Source organism: Schistocerca americana, chromosome X, assembly GCF_021461395.2.
Source record: "Schistocerca americana isolate TAMUIC-IGC-003095 chromosome X, iqSchAmer2.1, whole genome shotgun sequence".
Taxonomy (NCBI): Eukaryota; Metazoa; Arthropoda; class Insecta; order Orthoptera; family Acrididae; genus Schistocerca; species Schistocerca americana.
The window spans coordinates 817,650,634-817,671,196 of NC_060130.1; the positions used below are offsets into that span (position 1 = coordinate 817,650,634).

Genomic DNA, 20,563 nt, shown 5'->3' on the forward strand with positions numbered 1-20,563 from the left:
TCCTCTCCTATTGCCAAGGCTATGTTCCACCCTTTTAGCCTTAATCTTTTCTTGCATAATCTACATTAGGGAATGCCTACTTATCACTCTGTCATATGGAGTATCTAACCATGACCCACACTCATGCTTCCACACTTAAACGTACAGCAGAACCTCGCTAATCTGTCCCCCATGGGATCAAATGCATTACAGTAAAACCTTAATTTTCAACTGGGAATACTGTCTGACATATTGTTCCACATTAAAACACTAACAAAACAAAAAGAAAATGTTGACATGCTAAAAAATCGTACACAAAAGTGTAATGTAAAGTAGTACCTGTTCTGTAAAATACATGTGTATCATACAGTAAGATATTGTTCCTGTGAGTGAAAGTTTACCAACAGTACATACCTTATTACAGTATTGCAGTGACACGTAACTGATTTGCACTTGACCATTTAAAACATGAGAAACCACATAGTAACAAATGTTCTTCATAAAACAGTTCCTTAAAGCGGCTGAGTTTAATCCATGTTGACTTTTTGTTACAATAATATACAGGCAGTGTTGTCATATTAAGGTTTTGAATGCCCTTGGTTCTTTTGCCTCTCCGAACACAAATAGTGGCATCCTGTGACTGCCAATAGCATTGCTACAGAGAGCAATATGTATTCTATCTTTCGTAAGTTTTGTACCTGTTACAGATTAATTTTGTGCAGCAAGATTTCTTGTGGGGAGTATTTTGTAGTTTAAACCACATTTGCCAATGTTATGCACTTGATCATGGATCGGCTTAAGTTCTTTAACGAAGTGTTCAAATTCCTGAACAAATTCATTTATAGCTATTTCATCAGCAGATGGCTTCTTGCCAAAAGTAGTTGCATTTTGAGTGCCGTGTAGTTTTTTTTTTTTCTACCAATGTCATCAGCCTTCACTCGCTGTAAACTGTTTTTATTGTTCCCATCTAATTTTTTACATAAAATCAATGCCTAATTTCACTTTTAGACTTGTTCGAAGTCCTGCACATTTTCAGTCTTTTCACATCATCAGTCATCATTTTTTACTCAAGTTTTTCTATTTTTTCTCCAGTCTTTAACAATTGTTATGTCAACCCCCACCTCACTTGCAATGTTTTGAAGGGGCTTGCCATTATCTACATATTCAAGCACTTTGTTTTTCCCCTAGACATCATCATGTTTACATTTAATTGATGCCATACTTTAGTTTTACACAGAGCAATATATAAGAACGACACTGGCACTTATATATAATGCAAATGCGTGCACAATAACACTTACTGATAGTTAGAAACAAGTTATTTCATACTAAAACTGATCGAACTACGACACCTGTCAAACATTCAATGCCTACTGATCCATATCATATTCATCCCTTTTAGAAAATACTGTAACCCCTACATAGAACCACCACGTTGGTGCCTTCATTCACATAACAGAAAATTCAATTCCTCTACATAGCTCAATGGCAGTGTATGTTTAGTCATTGTAAAAGTTGTCCTAATGAATTCTGTAAATCGGTATATAATTTTGTCAAAATTTTCAACAGAGTTAACTTTTACAGTTTAAGCCAAGATAAAAAGTTGACGTGCTATTTCTGCTTGTTTCTCATCTGTGGGATCAATTACATACTAAGAAACACACTTACATACCGAAATATAATTTTAGTGTTTGCAAAACAAAATTACAAAAGTGTTTTGTTTGGTTAATACAATATACAGTGTCTCACAAAGAATCTACAGCTGATCAATTAAACATAGTAAATATAGTAAGCAGTTGGTAGAACTACGTACTCTCATAGTATGTGAAAGATAATGAAAATGACAGTCATTTTACAACAATGATTGAAACTGTTTAATTTGTACAGTAGAAGGTCAAAGATAATGCAAAAAATTTGCTGGACTAAGTTTTTAAGTAATGTTTAAACAACTTTTTTAAATTCTGTCTTGTGCCCCTAATTTCTTAACTTCTGCATGCATTTCCTTCAAGCTCATATCCTTACTCCAAAAATCAATGGAACCTATAATATTCCTGCATTCTGAAGGAATTATAATGCATGAGATCAATTTTATTTGTTGACAATGTTGCTATGGCTAGAACAAACGTGCAAAGTCTGCTCTCCACTCAGCAAGAATCAGCGAGGACTTACACGTTTCATTAGCTGTTTGCTGTCATTCATTTGGCAAATAAATTTCACATCAACATCCTAACATGCAGTACTTTGTACCCATACTTGATATGAGCTGTCAGTAATTCTCTCCAGTCAGTATATGTCATTCGGAGAGGAGAATGTAAGGAGAGGTAACTATATTAACTTTTCATTCAACATAGTACCTGCCACCTCTAATTGCCTCAACATTAGTTAAAAACCTGTCTGGTTCCTCACCCATTTTGGCTTTTCTAATATGTGAGATGATAGCTTGCCGATCATCATTGAAATTGATTCTTTTATGTGTTTTTCAGTCTTAGCAGACAGCTAATTAAAAAAGGGCTAGAAATAACCTCTTTTACATTGTTTTAGTCACAGCATGACAAACCACATATGAGCTGGTTGTGCAGGCCGCGACTCTGCCTCCCTTGGCTTTGCTTGGTGCTTCATTGAGGGACCTGGTATGGTAAGACATTTGATTTAGTATGGCGGTGTGGCATTTTTTTGGATGGCACGATGGCACAATTATCTGTAGTTCAGCAGACTCATGGTGTCAGCACAGTTTACTCTTCATTCATTGTTTGTGATATGAAGGATGTCCACAGGTCCAGTGGCTGTTAGCATAAAAAAATGCAGGCTTGTGATATATCACCACCAGCCTTTAAAACTAAATGAGAAAGGCAGAAGAGAAGGATGAGAATTCTCTGTATCTATTATGCAGTCATGTATTCAGTGGGTACTGCAAATTTGCCATGAAACATCATTACAATACCACACGGAAAGAATTTAAAGATATAGTTGATGATGCAAGAGCAAAAAATTACAAAAATCAACAGACAGGGTTTATGGTTCTTTACATCATGAAGCACTTCATGCTAAATTTGCAGGTGTGGAGCCGGTAAAGAGATTGGTAGTACAAATAGTAAAATATCTGAAGTTGCATACATTAATCCACAGTCAGTTGCAAAGTTTTTGATGGAATTGAACGTAGAGTATGCAGATTATATATTATGTCAAAATACATATGTTAAGTCGATGGGCATGCCTAGAACATATTTATTTATTTGTTTATTTGACTGACAAGCTGCTGTTGAATTTATTAAGGAAAAAGGACTGCGGAATGAAACTTAGAGCGTCCGGAATGGGCTGCAGGCTTCGCATTTTAAGTGGACTTGACTGTTCTCTGGCCACAGTAGGACATTGGAATGTGAGAAACAACTTATTTCTGGTTTGATGGGGATACATTCAAAAAGAAAATCACAGTTTAGAAGGGACAAATTCTGACACACAGTCCAGTTTGCTAAGCTCATTAGTGTTATAGAAAATGCGAGTTTTGAAGAATTTTTTGTGACGTTGAAAGAATTACGAGGATAGATTTCTAAACATTTTCAAGACACTGCCAGTCTTACATCTGTTTTAGAGTTCGTTTGGCAGTTCATTTGAAAGTGCCCCTGTCTATGGGCGGATGTGACTGATTGATCTACAGTGTAATTTCCATTTTAAAGACAAATCCGTTTACATTAAAACTGTCCAGGATGCCTACATTGTTTTTCTCAGGTAGAGTTACCAACTCTCCATAACGAGGGCACAAAAGATCTAGAATATTTTGATCAACATGTATGTGTGTGAAAAGTTTTTTTTTTCCCTTTACGAAACTAGGTCAGTCACGATTACGTGGCAACCTGAGTGCAAAAATGAAATTGTTTGTGTCTGTATGCTGACAGTTTCTACCAGATAAAAAAATTGTCTTCAGTGCACCAAGAATAAAACATGTTCTCATTATTATTTAATTTTTTGTGATCTATGTTGTTCGTAAATGTGAAATATAAAACCCATTCATATGCAATACATTTTCGTTGGCATTTAAATGCAGCATGTTCGCAGTTTTCCCTTCCTCACACTCAGACAATGTGCCGTGGCAGTGGGGAAATGTGCAGCAGGACTAAGCACTATGACACTTGTGCCAGGACACAGCTCGTGAGCCAAGTTCTTGGCTGCCCATTTTAGACAAACCAATTAAACCTTCTAGCACTAAATCAGAATATTGTTAATGATAATATCTGTGTCATAAGGTATTGGTTAAAGAAACAGAATGTATAAAATTAAATTGTATCATTATTGTATGTTTCTCTGACATAATGAATTGGCACTTTAGAGGCTCTGCATTATTGACACACATTTTCACTTTCTTTACAGAGTTACTTTGTCACAGATTATGACCCAACAATTGAAGACTCGTACACAAAACAGTGTGTTATTGATGACCAACCAGCGAAACTTGACAGTAAGTATATTTGTTTATGTGTTTTCATTTTCCTTCTTTCGTGACAAGATATGGGTGTAGATCAGGTAAGAAAACACTGTTTCAAACGTAATGTTTACCTTTCACTGAGCTAGCACATTAATCGTAGTATTAGATGCAAATTTAACTATTGTATGTAGATGTGGTATTTGATAACATGCATCATAAAGTGCTTTTTAAGTTAATGTAGCTCCTCAAAGTTTTGTGTAGGTGTAGTAATTTCTCTATTACTAAAGACTGCTTGGTGCCCAATGTTCTTTACCAGGAGCATGCAATGGGGTCTGCCTGTATTACCTATTGAGCCCTTGGAGTCTTGATGATCAAAGTCTTGTAGAATAGCTGTAAACTAATATCTAGGAATTGAGTAAATGATATGCACTATACAGATTTCCAAATCACATAGCTTTTTCCACATTTGCTACAACCAAAGAACACTGTAATGATTAGATCTGGTTGCACATGTGATATTTCTGTGCTGGTAGACACCCGTTCTCTCCTATTACACAGTACCGCAGTGGCAGATACAATCACTGTCCGAAGTTACAATGCTTGTAAATTGTATAAACAGTGCACACATTGAAGTTTTGAGACAGTCACCATGATGATTGAACATCAAGTACATAACTCACTACCAGTGCAAAGTAAAACACAATTGTCAGTTCAAAAAACTCAGCACAATCACATAATTCACCCACATGCTATTCACATATACATTGCATGCTAGTTTTCATAGAAATGTTAAACATGAACTTTGCAAATACTGAATAGTTACATGAATCAATACAATAAATTATCAACATTGTAGAGGAATCAACTTTAAACGCTACTCAGACTAGTTGTGGTTTCTCAAAATCTGGCATAGGTGTTGTGCCAGTGGTAGCAGATTTCAGACTCATTCAATATAGGTGTTGCTCGTGTACTTGCTTGACCAGGACTGACTGTTTTAGGATGGTGTTTGACCTTATAAAGATTGGTGTCTAAACATATTTTGGTTTTACAAACTAAACAACAATTTGAATACTGGCTACATTAGATTTTGCTGCCCAGGTTGGACTATAAATATTAACAATAATTTTATTTATTAAAAGCGCAGTGGTCTAGGAAGTTGGAAAAGCTTATGAAATCATTATGAGTACAAATGCCACATTAAAAATTACAGTAAATTATGCAAAAATCTTAATTAATGGCTTAATCGATCAGTGAAGTATGTCATTTGTGCTTAATAATTAGCCCAACAATAGCATTATTGAAAATGTTGAAATCTAACAAGCACAGAGGCAAAATCTGCAATGGAAAATGTAGTTACTCTTGAACTTCAATGTTAATTGTTTAGGAAGTTAATTAGTTTCACAAAAATTGAGATAAGTAATCAGTGTGTTGGCATGCCAGTATTTACAATGAATTATGCCACTATCTCTCACAAAAATTGTGAAGTCAAACTGTAATAAAAAATTCAGCTGTTCATATCCTTTAATTAACAGACTTTCCAAGAAAATTAATTGCGTAATTGGAATCAGTATAGTGAAAAGAATGTCCTGAAGCATCAACATTAATGAGAAAAAAATTGGTTAGGTTTTGAAGTATTTGAGCACATACCAAATATGTGTTACTTAGAAAATGTATAAAAATTGCAAAATGGGAAAAGAACAAAAAGTTGATTATTAGCAGAGGTATGATAAGAGCAGATAGAAGGTTGCAGCTTGCTATCTTTAATCACCCCCATCCCACTCCGTCCCCCCAACAAACACATATGCTATAATAACCTCCTCTGGTCACCATGATCATATAAAAGCTATAGAAATACTGTACAATTTGATAGGCAGATTCACATATTACAATTTTTTAAACAAAATGATTCACTTTGTAATAGTTTCCTTCATCTTACATCGTTGCTGAACATTTTTATATAACGTACAGTTTCCTGAAAATATTTAACACACACTTTGTTGTGGATCCGTATCCCAGGCATCTCTATCAGTGTCCTCAGTTTCAACCCTCAGATATGTAAAAAATGTATAAAATACCCTATATTAGCAAAGAAATGTCACTTTTTTGTTATCCTGGAACAAAATTGTTCAAATTTTGTAATGTATGAAATACAGATTCCAAATATATTCAGGAGTGTTTGGAAAATTGTGGGTAAATGAATTTAAAAGTGGGTGGAAGCTGTTCTTCAAACATAGACGTTATTTGATATAAAATTAAAATTACTGGGTTTACCAGACTTTGAGTAAAGTCCCTGAAATTACGATTTTACTAGGGTTTTTTTTTCTGTCAGAATGCCACCTTTTCAGTTCATTTATTGACACTGGTTAATTAACAGCATATTTCTTTTAGTGCATTATTACTCAAAACCATTAGTACCAAAAATATAAATAGCAAAATTTTAGTATCATGGAAAATAAAAGAATTGCAGCAGTGTATGGTTAACAGTCGGCCAGAACAATATTATTTCATTCAGTTTCATCTTTAAAGTACCATGAATTGCATGTGCTACTCGCATGTTGCCTAAACTTGCATAGATGTTTTATCACAATGAAACAATGTTTACCTTCAGGTTTTATTATTTGCTTATGCCTGAGTTTTCATTAAATGCTTTCTTTATAAATCGTGTTAACTTAAGGAGTGCATTCACAAAACAGACTAATAAAAAGACAGGGTCCCTTTGCCACTTTCACACAATAATTCTTATGTTGTTATGGTCTTCACTCTAAAGACTACTTTGGTGCAGCTCTCCGTGCTACTCTATCCTGTGCAAGCCTCTTCATCTCAGAGTAATTACTGCAACCTATACCCCTCTGAATCTGCTTATTGTATTCCTCTCTTGGTCTCCCTCTAAGATTTTTACTCCTCATGCTTCCCTCCTGTACTAAATTGGTGATCCCTTGATATTGGTGATCCCTTGATGCCTCCGAATACGTCATACCAACTGAACCCTTCTTTTAGTCAGGTTTTACCCCAAATTTCTCTTCTCCCCAATTATATTCAGTACTTCCTCATTAGTTATGTGATCTACCCATCTAATCTTAAGCAGTCTTCTGTCGCACCACATTTCAGAAGCTTTTATTCTCTTCTTGTCGTCCACAGCTCGTGGTCTCGTGGTTGCGTTTTCGCCTAATCATTGTCATCTCTTCTTGTCTAAACTGTTTATCGTCCATGTCTCACTTCTATACATGGCTACACTCCTTCCAAATACTTTAAGCAAGGTCTGTACTCAATATTAACAAATTTCTCTTCTTCAGAAAGGCTTTTCTTGCCATTGCCGGTCTACATTTTATATCCTCCCTACTTTATCTCTTATATTTCTCATTATTACTTCAGTTATTCCATTACATTTCATCATTTCATTACCACTTCATCATATAATCATTAACCTTGAAAAATCCCTGCTTTGTCCTCTTTTACAAAAAAGAACTCTACTAAATTACACTCCACAACAGCAAACCAATATTACTTAACAAAACTCCAGTTTTTATTATGTAACAAGTATAGTTCTTTTGTTACAGTTCAGTTTGCTATGTGGGAATATTACTCAAATTTAAAAATACGTGTTTTGTTAATATCCTGTCCGAAAGGCTTTCTCATGACAAATATTTATTTCTGATTACCATTACTGTAGGCAGTATTATTACTTGTTTCATCTTAAACAATATTTACTGCAGCTGAAACGACAAAATGATGACACTTTGTTATGAACACTGGCATATTATGAAAGAGAAGTAACCTTGGTTTTGTATTATTATAAACAAATGATTTTACAGCTATTTTAATGCAGTTATATTAGAATAGAAGTTTATTGTCTCATCACATACAATTTCAAGCAATTTTTTTAATGTACATGAGACTAGTCAAAACACCAAAATAGGTTTACAATTTTTCTTATAATATCATTAATACAGTGAAGAGCCACAGAAACTGGTACACCTGCCTAATATCGTGTAGGGCTCCTTTGAGCATACAGAAGTGCTGCAACATGACGTGGCTTGGTCTCGACTAATGTCTGAAGTACTGCTGGAGGGAATTGACACCATGAGTCTTGCAGGTCTTTTCATAAATCCATAAGACTACAAGAGGGTGGAGATCTCTTCTGAACTGGATGTTGCAAGGCATCCTAGAAGTGCTCAATAATGTTCATGTCTGGGGAGTTTGGTGGCCAGCAGAAGTGTTTAAACTCAGAAAAGTGTTCCTGGAGCCACTATGTAGCAATTCTGGATGTGTGGGGTGTCACATTGTCCTGCTGGAATTGCCCAAGTCCATCGGAATGCACAATGGACAGGAATGGATGCAAGTGAACAGACAGGATTGTTACATACGTGTCAACTGTCAGTCGTATGTAGAGGTATCAGGGGTCCCATATCACTCCAACTGCACGTGCCCCACACCATTGCACAGCCTCCACCAGCTGGAACAGTCCTCTGCCAATATGCAGGGTCCATGGACTCATGAGGTTGTCTCCATACCTGTACACGTCCATCCGCGTGATGCAATTTGACATGAGCCTCATCTGACCAGGCAACATATTTCCAGTGACCATCAGTCCAATGTCAGTGTTGAAAGGCTCAGGTGAGGTGTAAAGCTTTGTGTCGTGCCATCATCAAGGGTGCACGAGTAGGCCTTCGACTCCGAAAGCCCATATCAGTGATGTCTCGATGAATGGTTCGCATGCTGACACTTGTTGATGGCACAGCATTGAAATCCGCAGCAATTTCCAAAAATGTTGCTCTTCTGTCGCGTTGATAGATTCTCTTCAGTCGTTGCTGGCCCCGTTCTTGTAGGATCCTTTTCCAGCCACAGTGATGTCAGAGATTTGATGTTTTACTGGATTCCTGATATTCACAGTACACTTGTGAAATGGTGATGCGGGAAAATTGCCACTTCATCGCTACCTAGGAGATGCTGTGTCCCATCGCTCATGTGCCAACTATAACACCATGACAAAACTTACTTAACTCTTAATAACCTGCCATTGTAGCAGCAATACCTGATCTAACAACTATGCCAGACACTTGTGTAGTCTTATGTAGGCGTTTCTGACCACAGCACCATTTTCTACCTGTTTACATATCTCTGTATTTGAATACCCATGCCTATACAAGTTTCTTCAGTACTTCAGTGTATAATATACTACACTGGATATGGAATTACTATGTAACTAATAAGTTTTGTTAAAAAGTAACAAAGTTTTAAAAAGTCCTAAGTATTTGCTTCCTCCCTCTCTCTCTCTCTCTCTCTCTCTCTCTCTCTCTCTCTCTCAAATTTTCAGGTGTCATTCATGAATTATTATACTGAATAGTAACATTTCTGCACACTTGTTTCTCATATAAGAATTTTTTCAGTAATACTAAATTTATACTGAGCAGTTCTCTTCCTTTCACTTTATTATAAATTTTTATTCTCATATACTGTGGTGTTTGAGCATAAAGTTTTAAATGGTGGGTGGGCAGTATAAAATTTATTTTTATTTCTGGTGTTGTAATCATGTTGGAAATTATTTATTACAAGTAAATCAGGATTACTATATACAAAGATAATCAGATCATAGATGTATAGTGAGGGAACACTTCATATACTTAGATTTTTAAGAAATGGCCAACATGATTTTTTTCGTCCTACATTGTACGTATTTCTAATGATGGTTTTCTGAATATTTGACACATATGGTTTGAGTTACCCCACTGAAGAAGATCATTGGCAGGTAAGCCTTATCTACTTGAAGATACCATCTTCATATACACTCCTGGAAATTGAAATAAGAACACCGTGAATTCATTGTCCCAGGAAGGGGAAACTTTATTGACACATTCCTGGGGTCAGATACATCATATGATCACACCGACAGAACCACAGGCACATAGACACAGGCAACAGAGCATGCACAATGTCGGCACTAGTACAGTGTATATCCACCTTTCGCAGCAATGCAGGCTGCTATTCTCCCATGGAGACGATCGTAGAGATGCTGGATGTAGTCCTGTGGAACAGCTTGCCATGCCATTTCCACCTGGCGCCTCAGTTGGACCAGCGTTCGTGCTGGACGTGCAGACCACGTGAGACGACGCTTCATCCAGTCCCAAACATGCTCAATGGGGGACAGATCCGGAGATCTTGCTGGCCAGGGTAGTTGACTTACACCTTCTAGAGCACGTTGGGTGGCACGGGATACATGTAGACGTGCATTGTCCTGTTGGAACAGCAAGTTCCCTTGCCGGTCTAGGAATGGTAGAACGATGGGTTCGATGACGGTTTGGATGTACCGTGCACTATTCAGTGTTCCCTCGACGATCACCAGTGGTGTACGGCCAGTGTAGGAGATCGCTCCCCACACCATGATGCAGTCCTGATTGTGGCGCTCACCTGCACGGTGCCAAACACGCATACGACCATCATTGGCACCAAGGCAGAAGCGACTCTCATCGCTGAAGACGACACGTCTCCATTCGTCCCTCCATTCACGCCTGTCGCGACACCACTGGAGGCGGGCTGCACGATGTTGGGGCGTGAGCGGAAGACGGCCTAACGGTGTGCGGGACCGTAGCCCAGCTTCATGGAGACGGTTGCGAATGGTCCTCGCCGATACCCCAGGAGCAACAGTGTCCCTAATTTGCTGGGAAGTGGCGGTGCGGTCCCCTACGGCACTGCGTAGGATCCTACGGTCTTGGCGTGCATCCGTGCATCACTGCGGTCCGGTCCCAGGTCGACGGGCACGTGCACCTTCCGCCGACCAATGGCGACAACATCGATGTACTGTGGAGACCTCACGCCCCACGTGTTGAGCAATTCAGCGGTACGTCCACCCGGCCTCCCGCATGCCCACTATACGCCCTCGCTCAAAGTCCGTCAACTGCACATACGGTTCACGTCCACGCTGTCGCGGCATGCTACCAGTGTTAAAGACTGCGATGGAGCTCCGTATGCCACGGCAAACTGGCTGACACTGACGGCGGCGGTGCACAAATGCTGCGCAGCTAGCGCCATTCGACGGCCAACACCGCGGTTCCTGGTGTGTCCGCTGTGCCGTGCGTGTGATCATTGCTTGTACAGCCCTCTCGCAGTGTCCGGAGCAAGTATGGTGGGTCTGACACACCGGTGTCAGTGTGTTCTTTTTTCCATTTCCAGGAGTGTAGATATCTGTTGTTTTGGACATGTCCAAAAGAACAGATACCATCTGCATAGAGATAAGACTTACTGGCCAATGGTCTTCAGTGCAGATGCACTCACATTGCTCAAACTCGGATGGGAATCAGTAGATTGACTGCCGCGAGTAATGAGTATAATGGGCAGGGGCACTACAAATGTAGTGTGTGGACAGTGAGTTGGAAATGTGGTTCTCACGGAGAGCATCCAGAGATAAGTCCCTGCAGTCGCACTCTCCTCTGTGTCCTCGACGGCTCAGTTGGATAGAGCATCTGTCATGTAAGGAGGAAATCCCAGGTTTGAGTCCCAGTCTGGGCACACATTTGCAACTGTCCCCGTTGATATTTGTCAATGCCTGTAATAAGCTAATGGTGTGGATTTCATTGTAATTTCATTCTTCAAGAGCTGCAAGATCACCAATGGTATCTATTCTTTCAGACATGCCCAAAAGAATGGATACCATCTTCATATTCATGTATATAAAGTAGTTTATAAGGGAATAAGCATCATATTTGAAGAAAAGTTTTACTTGTCTTACAATGGTGATCTCTGCATCAGGGCTTCTTCACATTGTTGTAACCTATAAAAAGATTTTTCGAGGATTATTGGTGATGAGTAAAACTGAAACATTATATTTACTGTTTTCCATCCAAGTTTATTCATATTTATTTGAAACATCGCTTCTGTCACCATTTACATAAACAGTTTCTCAAGCAAACACATTATAGTTTGACTACAGTTTCCTGAAGCTATTTGATGCCAATGGCCTTGGTGCAGCGGTAACACCGGTTCCCATCACACACCAAAGTTAAGTGCTGTTGGGCTGGGTTAGCACTTGTATAGGTGATCATCCGGTCTGCCTAGTGCTGTTGGCAAGCGGGGTGCACTCTGCCCTTGTGAGGCAAACTGAGAAGCTACTTGATTGAAAAGTAGCAGCTCCACTCTTGTAAACTGACATATGGCTGGGAGAGCAGTTTGCTGACCGGCAGCCGCTCGGTGCCGTTGGGCCTTCATGGTCTGTGTGGAGTTTGGTTTAGAAACTATTTGATGCATTTGGCACCAAAATACATTGTATATGTCAGGTTATCTTCCATTCAGTAAGATGTTGCACGCAGTGACTGTTATATTGACTTGTAAATTGTAGATTGCAGCAATCGGTCATCCTTTTTAAATTTTATTGTGCAGATCTAGATTTCAGCTAGAAGCTAGCCATTCTCAATGCACTATTATTTTTGCTCAGTGTGTGTAATTCCCTGTTGGTTGGGCTTCATCCACAGTTCATTGAATGAGTAGTATTCAATGAACTGTGGATGAAGCCCGACCAACAGGGAATAACATGCACTGAATGAAAATAATAGTGCATTGAGAATGGCTATCTTCTAGCTGAAATCTAGATCTGCACAATAAAATTTAAAAAGGAAGACTGATCGCTGCGATCTATAATTTACAAGTCATTATATATGTTACAAACCGAGCTTCAGATGCCTTCTAGATGGAGACATATATTTTGTTTGAAGATAACATTGAAAAATACAGTAATGTGTATCTACTGTAGACTTAGTTTCAGATTTTATACTTTTCAAATTGTAACTATTAGTTTTCATGGTACAAGAGTGTTACTATGAAATATGTTGATATAAATAATAAAAATATTTAGACATAAATATATGTTCTTGATGTCCAGAAATGTTCAGAAATATCAACAGATAAGAAATATATAATTAATGTAAGAAAATTAACCGAAGTGTGGCCAAAATTTATACAGAATTGAACATTTCAGTTGATTTGCGAAAGTTCTGAAATGATAGATTTATTACAAGATACAGGAAGTTTCCAGTTGGATTACATCAGACGTATATTCTGAAATCAGATACAGGATTATAAGGCATAGCCAGGAGCAGATATGTATTTAGTAATGATGAAAAGTAGATTCCAGTTTAAGATAATTGTATGGAAGAATCAGTGTGGAAGGGAGTGGGGTACCAAAGTACTGAGGAACGGTGAGATACATTTGAATTTTGCTAAAGATGTGGGTACTGTGACAAGGAGTACCACATTAAGAAGTTCAGTTGAAGAGGAGTGGACATATCTAAAAAGAGTAGATCACAGGTGATGGAAATATATAGGAACTAGGAAAGTAACTGCAAAGAAGCCTTGAGTAACTGAGGAAATATGTCAGTATTGATTGACAAAAGAAGGAAATAAAAAATGCTTAGGGAAGGACTGGACTACAGCAATATAAATGACTCGGGAATGAAATAAATAGGAAGTCCAGAGAAGCCAAGACAAAATGCCTGCAGGAAAAAATGTGAAGAAATCGAAAAAGAAATTATTGTCAGGAGGACTGACTGATGATATAGAAGAAGAGAATTTATAAGAGCTTCACAAGACTTGAGATTAAATAAGGCAGAAGGGATAGATAACATTCCATCAGAATTTCTAAAAACGTTGAAGAAAGTCTCAAACAAACAATTATTCAAGTTTTTTTCTTTTTATTTTTCAATAAACTTTACCAACAGCTGTATACTTTAGGTTATTTTATTTTATTTCGAACACAACCAGTTTCAGCAATTCATTTTGCTATCTTCAGCTTCATACACCTTTTTTGTATCAACGAGCTTATCGTATAGTGCCATAAAACTGGATACCATGAATCCCAATCGTTGTGCAACTGATTCATACAAAAGCGTGACCCCCCACATTGCAAAAAAATAATCAGCTTCCAGTTTTTACAGTATTTTTAGTGTTGCCTTCTGTATAGAATAAAGTTTCTTGTGTATTGAAAAAGTATCCATAATTACACTAATATGTTTACACCATCCGGTGGATGTTGGCAGCGGTCCCAGTAAATCAACAGCAATTAATTCTTGTGGAACATTATGAAGTACTGAAAGCATTAAATCCTTTGATGGGGTAGTTGGGGTCTTCACTCTTTGTCACTTATTACATCCAACTAACCTTTTCTTTCCTCTTCTCCACATATTGTTGAATATTACAGTCTCCTACATTTTGGCTATATTTTTCGGGTACCATGACCACAAATCTCATGTAGGTAATCAGTTAATGTATCCGCTTGATCAATCAATCAATTTCCACTCATGTTTATCCAAAGACGTCCTCCTGAACAATAGACCCACGCATATTGTGTAATATTTTTCTATCTTGACCCCATCTGAATCGTAGTAATGTTTAACAAATCTAATTTGGATTTTCATTTTTTCCACTTTCATGTATTTACAAATATTCCTAATCAGTTTTTCATCTTTTTCCCACTGTAAATAAAATAATCTTATCTGGCACCCATGTACCTAATGACCATCATGATCGCTTTTTCGTAAGAGTATTCTAGAGAGTGAATCATGTATATTGTTCTCCTATCCTTTGATGTATCTAATTTCTAGGTCAAATTGCTGTAAATGCTCACATGGTCAGTCTAGGATACTTTAATCTAAACCGTTGTCTTGTGACCCAGCAGATATCCATAAAATTTTTGTAATCCAAAAACTACTGCTAAATCTTCCAATTCAGAAATGTAGTAGTTTGTCTCATGAGTATGTAAAGTCCAGCTGGCAAATTCTACCATTCTGTGTTCCATGCCTATTTCTGCTAATTGAAAAATTCCAACCCCTAAACCACAAGAACTTGAGTCAGTGCTCATAAAAATGGTAAAGAGAAATATGGACGGTATAACAATACACTGCTTACTAATACCCTCCTTAAATTTTGAAAAGTTTCTTTGTATTGAGATGTTAAATTCTGCATAACATTTTTCTTTAATAAATTATCTAAACAAGGATTCATGTGTGATGAACTTTCCATAGTACTCAAATAAACTGAAAATGGCTTATAGTTGCTTTTAGTTTTTTAAGTTTTGAAGAGTAACCTGTCTACATCTACATCGATACTCCACAAGCCACCGTACAGTGCATGGCGGAAGGCACCCAGTACCACTACTTGTCATTTCCTTTCTTGTTTCACTTACAAATAGAACAAGAGAAAAATGACTGCCTATATGCCTCCGTATGAGCCCTAATTTCTTGTACCTTATCTTTGTGGTCCTTTTGCGCAATGTATGTTGGCAGAGGCAGAATCTTTCGGCAGTCAGCTTCAAATGCCAGTTCTCTAATTTTTTTCAATAGTGTTCCTTGAAAGGAATGTCGCCTTCTCTCCAGGGATTTTCTTTTGAGTTCCCGAAGCATCTCCATAACACTTAAGTATTATGGAGCCTGCCTCCAAATTGCTTTGATGTCTTCAATATGACCTGGTACAGGTCCCAAAGACTCGAGCAGTACTCAAGAATATATTGCACCAGCATTCTATATGCAGTCTCCTTTGCCGGTGAACCACCCTTTCCTAAAATTCTCCCAATAAACGAAGTTGTCCATTTGCCTTCTCTACTACAGTTCTCATGTGCTTGTTCCACCTTATATCACTTCACAACATTATGCCCAGATATTTAAACGACTTGACTGTGTCAAGCAGGACACAAGTAATACTGTATCCAAAAATTACAGATTTTTACCTTCCTACTCATCCACATTAACTTACATTTTTCCACATTTGGGGCTAGCTGCCATTCATTACACCAACTGGAAAGTTTGTCGAAATTGTCTTTTATCTTCCTACAATCACTCAACTTAGACATCTTACTGTACACCACAGCATCATTGTTAAACAACTGCATATTGCTGCCCACCCCATCAGCCAAATCATTTATGTGTATGGAGAACAACATCAGTTCTATCAAACATCCCTGGGGCACTCCTAACAATATCCTTGTCTCTGATGAACACTCACCGTCAAGGACAACATACTGGGTTCTATTATTTAAGAAGTCTTTGAGCCACTCACATATCTGTGAACTAATCCCATATGCTCACACCTTTGTTAATAGCTTGCAGCAGGGTACCATGTCAAATGCTTTCCGGGAATCTAGAAATATGGAATCTGCCTGTTGCCCTTAATCCATAGTCCATAGCTGAGTTTCACACAAGTGATGCTTTCTAAAACCATGCTGATTCGTGCACATAAGCTTTTCATTCATTTTAATCCATAGTCCATAGCTGAGTTTCACACAAGTGATGCTTTCTAAAACCATGCTGATTCGTGCACATAAGCTTTTCATTCATTTTTTCACATGTGATTTCATTGTTTTGTAACTATAAACTGTCATTTGTCCCAAAACATATATGTTGTATCATTTGTTCGTACAACCTTTGTTGTTGAGGTCAGTATATGTATATACGCTGAGTCATCAGTACTCTTGACTGTTTAGATGATGTGGTCTTTCACAGATTCCTCTCCTGTGCCAACCTCTTCATTTCAGAGTAAGACTTGCACCTTATGTGCTCAATTATTTGTTGGATATATTCAAATCTCTATTTTTAGTTGTTACCCTCTAAACCTTCGTCTAATAAAATGGAAATTATTCCCTGATGTCTTAATGCGTGTTTTATAATTATGTCCCTTCTTGTAATGCATTCAGGCCCATGGATGGTGCATGTGTTGACACATTGCTGTCCAGATCATTTGTACTACTTGTTCACTACTTAAGGAGCATTTGTCAGCTATTCCAGCACTTAAGCCAACTGCTGTTTTCAGTGTGTTATACTTATGAAATGAAATGTTTCTGTGAAATACCTACAAAATGTTTCCGTGCAGAAGAGTCAGATTATCTGAGTCTTTTGTATGATGAGCTACTATCTTCTAAAAATGTTGCGTTATTGGTGTAGGTGTGTTGTAGTTACTATAATGGCTTCTGCTTTGTAGTATTGATGTCCTGAGTTTACCCCATGAATTGTTCCAATGAATACATCCCTCAAATTCACTTTCCTGGAATCTGTGGAGCCTAATTAAGATTTCAATTAATTTTTGGTTTTTATTTGTCTTTTAAACAAAGTTGTTAATGTCCATTTTGTATTATTTGCTTTTAGGAATTGTGCATGGCGTAATTCCATGTCAGATCGCCTAATTTCAGAACATTTTCCTGCTCGACCACCATGGATTTCAATAAAATTTTATGTGAACATTCACACATGTCCCCAATGAACTTTGGTAAAGTTTAACGTTCGTTGAAGAAATAACAGCTGAGATACAGTCATTTGTTTGACTCCATACATGACTTTCCACTGGGTGATAGTGAATTTCTGGTGACTTTGAGCTGTTCTATCTCGGGCAATATATTGTTGAAAGATACTAGATGTGGCCATCTTGTACAAGTTTGTGTGTTATCTTAAGAATAACAATGAAAAGAATTTTATAATCTGTATTCAGCCAGAAAATTTTAGGCAAAATCGCCCAAAAAAATTTCAAAGCTTGGCTTTTTATATCACAAGGACTAAAGGCATGACAAACGAGAAACTTCACATTTAGTAACCTATCAACACAAGGTTATCAGATACAAAGTTTCATTTGTGTTCTGCTTTCCAATATTGAATAAATTAAGTGCAAAGTTGAAGATTTTTAAAAAGATCAAAAATGCTATATTTTCGACCTGATTTTGGAAAAAACTATGTTTGTATAAAACTTTCCAAACTGAGCTCATTAGAAAGTTCATGGTTTAAACCACAAAACAAGTGTGTTTTATTATCCAATGCAGGCTAACAATGCTAGATAATTTGAATCAGAGTTGGCCACGAAAATCGTGACATGAAAAAATGTGAACTTTGGATTCTTGTCTCTCATAGAGTAAAGGTGTGTTGAACATGAAACTTTAGCTTGATAGCACAATGATAGGGAATACAGAAAGAAGTTCATTCATCTACTATTTTCCAATGATCTACAGATTTGTTGAAAAGATAATGATTTTTTGTGAAAATGTGAAAATAGGATATATTCAACACTTCTTTTACGAATACCATTTTATATAAAGCTTCCAAACCAGTCTCATTTAAATGTGTTTACAGCCTACCCAGAACAAAGGGTTTAATTTCCAACTTGGGCTAACAATGGTCATAAATTTAGGCAAAGTATCTGGAAAAATTGTACTGCGAATAAAGTTTTAACTTTGTCTTTTCATAACTTGTTGATAAAAGGCACGATAAACATTAAACTTTGCTCACAACAACTTAGGAACATAAGGTTTTCAAATGTAAAATATCATTCATGTACTGCATTCTAAATTTCTACGAAATGAGTTCAAACTTGGTTTTCATAAAAATTACAATAATAGATCACATTCAATTTGCTTTTAGAAAATCTGTTTTCCATAAATGATTTCAAAGTAATGACAGTTGTAAACAGAATGTTTTCGAGCATGCAGAAAGTCACATTTGATTTTCCACTGTGTGCTAACAATAAATTGACTTACAAATTTGAGGAAATGTATCACGGCAACAGGCTACATTGCAGCAACCTGTTGTCTGTGTTCCATTGCATGTGGCTTTAATTTTTAAATTGACAAGTAATATCTCACTATATTGCATTGGTCCACAATGAAATTGTTTACAGTTCATGCCATGATCATATGTTATATGCCACCTACTGCAGAAATGACTGAAGTAAATAAACAATATTTATTTATTTAACATCTTTGTATCTCATCATTATAAAATGATAAAAGATTTCACATATATGTTCTTACATAGATAGTAAGACATTAAAGATTTACAATTATATGCTGGCTAATAAAATATTCTTACGTGTAACATGAAACCATATGCATAACAACAGTTGTAATAATTTATTTTGCAAATGAGCGCTTTGGGTCACTATGATGAAGGAAATAAACTGATCTATTTTGAATGCTGATGATTCAGGTTTTGCTTGTCACTATAAACGTAGTAGTTATGATTTTTTAAAAATCGGATGATTCTTTTTGATACACCCTGTATTATTTAAGGTTGATATGACAGCCTTATGATCCAAGAAACTAGTACCTATTACTTCAGTGATATGCTCACACTTGTTCTTATTGGCAAATACTCGATCAGTTATTATTTCAGATCCATTCGCTTATCTAGTTTCTTTGAATACTTTTTCTGTCATATTATAAAATAAGAACAGATTGATCAGTTGTTGTTGTTTAGTACAGTTATTTTTAAAATTAACATTAAAATCTTCAAGAACAGTTGTACTTTGTAGTTCATGTTTGAGTTCATTTAGCAGTATTTCAAGATCTTGCAGGAAAAAAGTAAAATTTCCTGTTGGTTATCTGTATACACCCACAATCATCAATTTGAGTTTTTCACGTACATGGTAACCAAAGTCATTTTCTATGCATTTTACATTATTGTATTTAATTTTCTTTGCATTTAGTCTTGTACTAGCATACTGGGTTGGTGCATAAGATCATAGAGTTTTTCCAGAAGTTTAGAAAATGTAACAGATACACATAACAGAGACTGTAGTCATCAGTAATATATTCTCCTTCACTATTTACAACAGTCTGCCAACACTGGGATTACTTCTCTATTTCGCAACTGTAGAAATCATGTAGTTTTAAGGCGAAGAACTTTTCAAGCCATGTTGAAAGTGCATTTTCATCCAGAAAGGAAGTTCCTTGAAGGTTTTTCAATAGAGAGCAGAAAAGGTGAAAACCTGAGGGTACAAGATCAGATGAATAAGGTGTATGCATGGAATGACTTGCCAATGCATCCCTTGTGTAGTGTTTTTTGCCAGTCTAGAAGAATGCAGCTAGGCATCGCTTCACACATTCTTCCGGTGGTTGTTCTTGGATTCGTCTGCTAGATGTGTGTGTTCACAAAAAAAGTGATGGTTGCACCTCAGGGAAGCAATTCATAGTACACCACGCCATCGCCATTCCACCAGGTGCATATCGTTATCTTTTTTGTGGATGCACATCGGGTCTCTTTATGGGGAGTTGCTGCCTTTTTTTGGCCTCAACCATTCCTTTTTTCCCTTATGTTAGGATAAAGACACCATTTCTTGTCACCAGTAATGATACAGGATAGGATTAGTAGGCATTGTTCACGAGCCAATTGACGATGAGCAAGCAGATCTGTGCAAATTGCCAGCTGC

The 20,563-nt window shown here is 37.1% G+C and overlaps 1 protein-coding gene across 1 annotated transcript in view; it reads left to right on the forward strand.

Annotated features, from left to right (window-relative positions):
- The window catches only part of LOC124554755 (ras-like protein 2), an 88,870-nt gene that overhangs the window by 27,381 nt on the left and 40,926 nt on the right, over window positions 1–20,563 (forward strand). Inside the window, exon 2 of the mRNA XM_047128407.1 lies at window positions 4,345–4,432. Within this exon, the coding sequence (XP_046984363.1) occupies window positions 4,345–4,432 (88 nt within the window). The remainder of the gene's footprint in view (window positions 1–4,344; window positions 4,433–20,563) is intronic.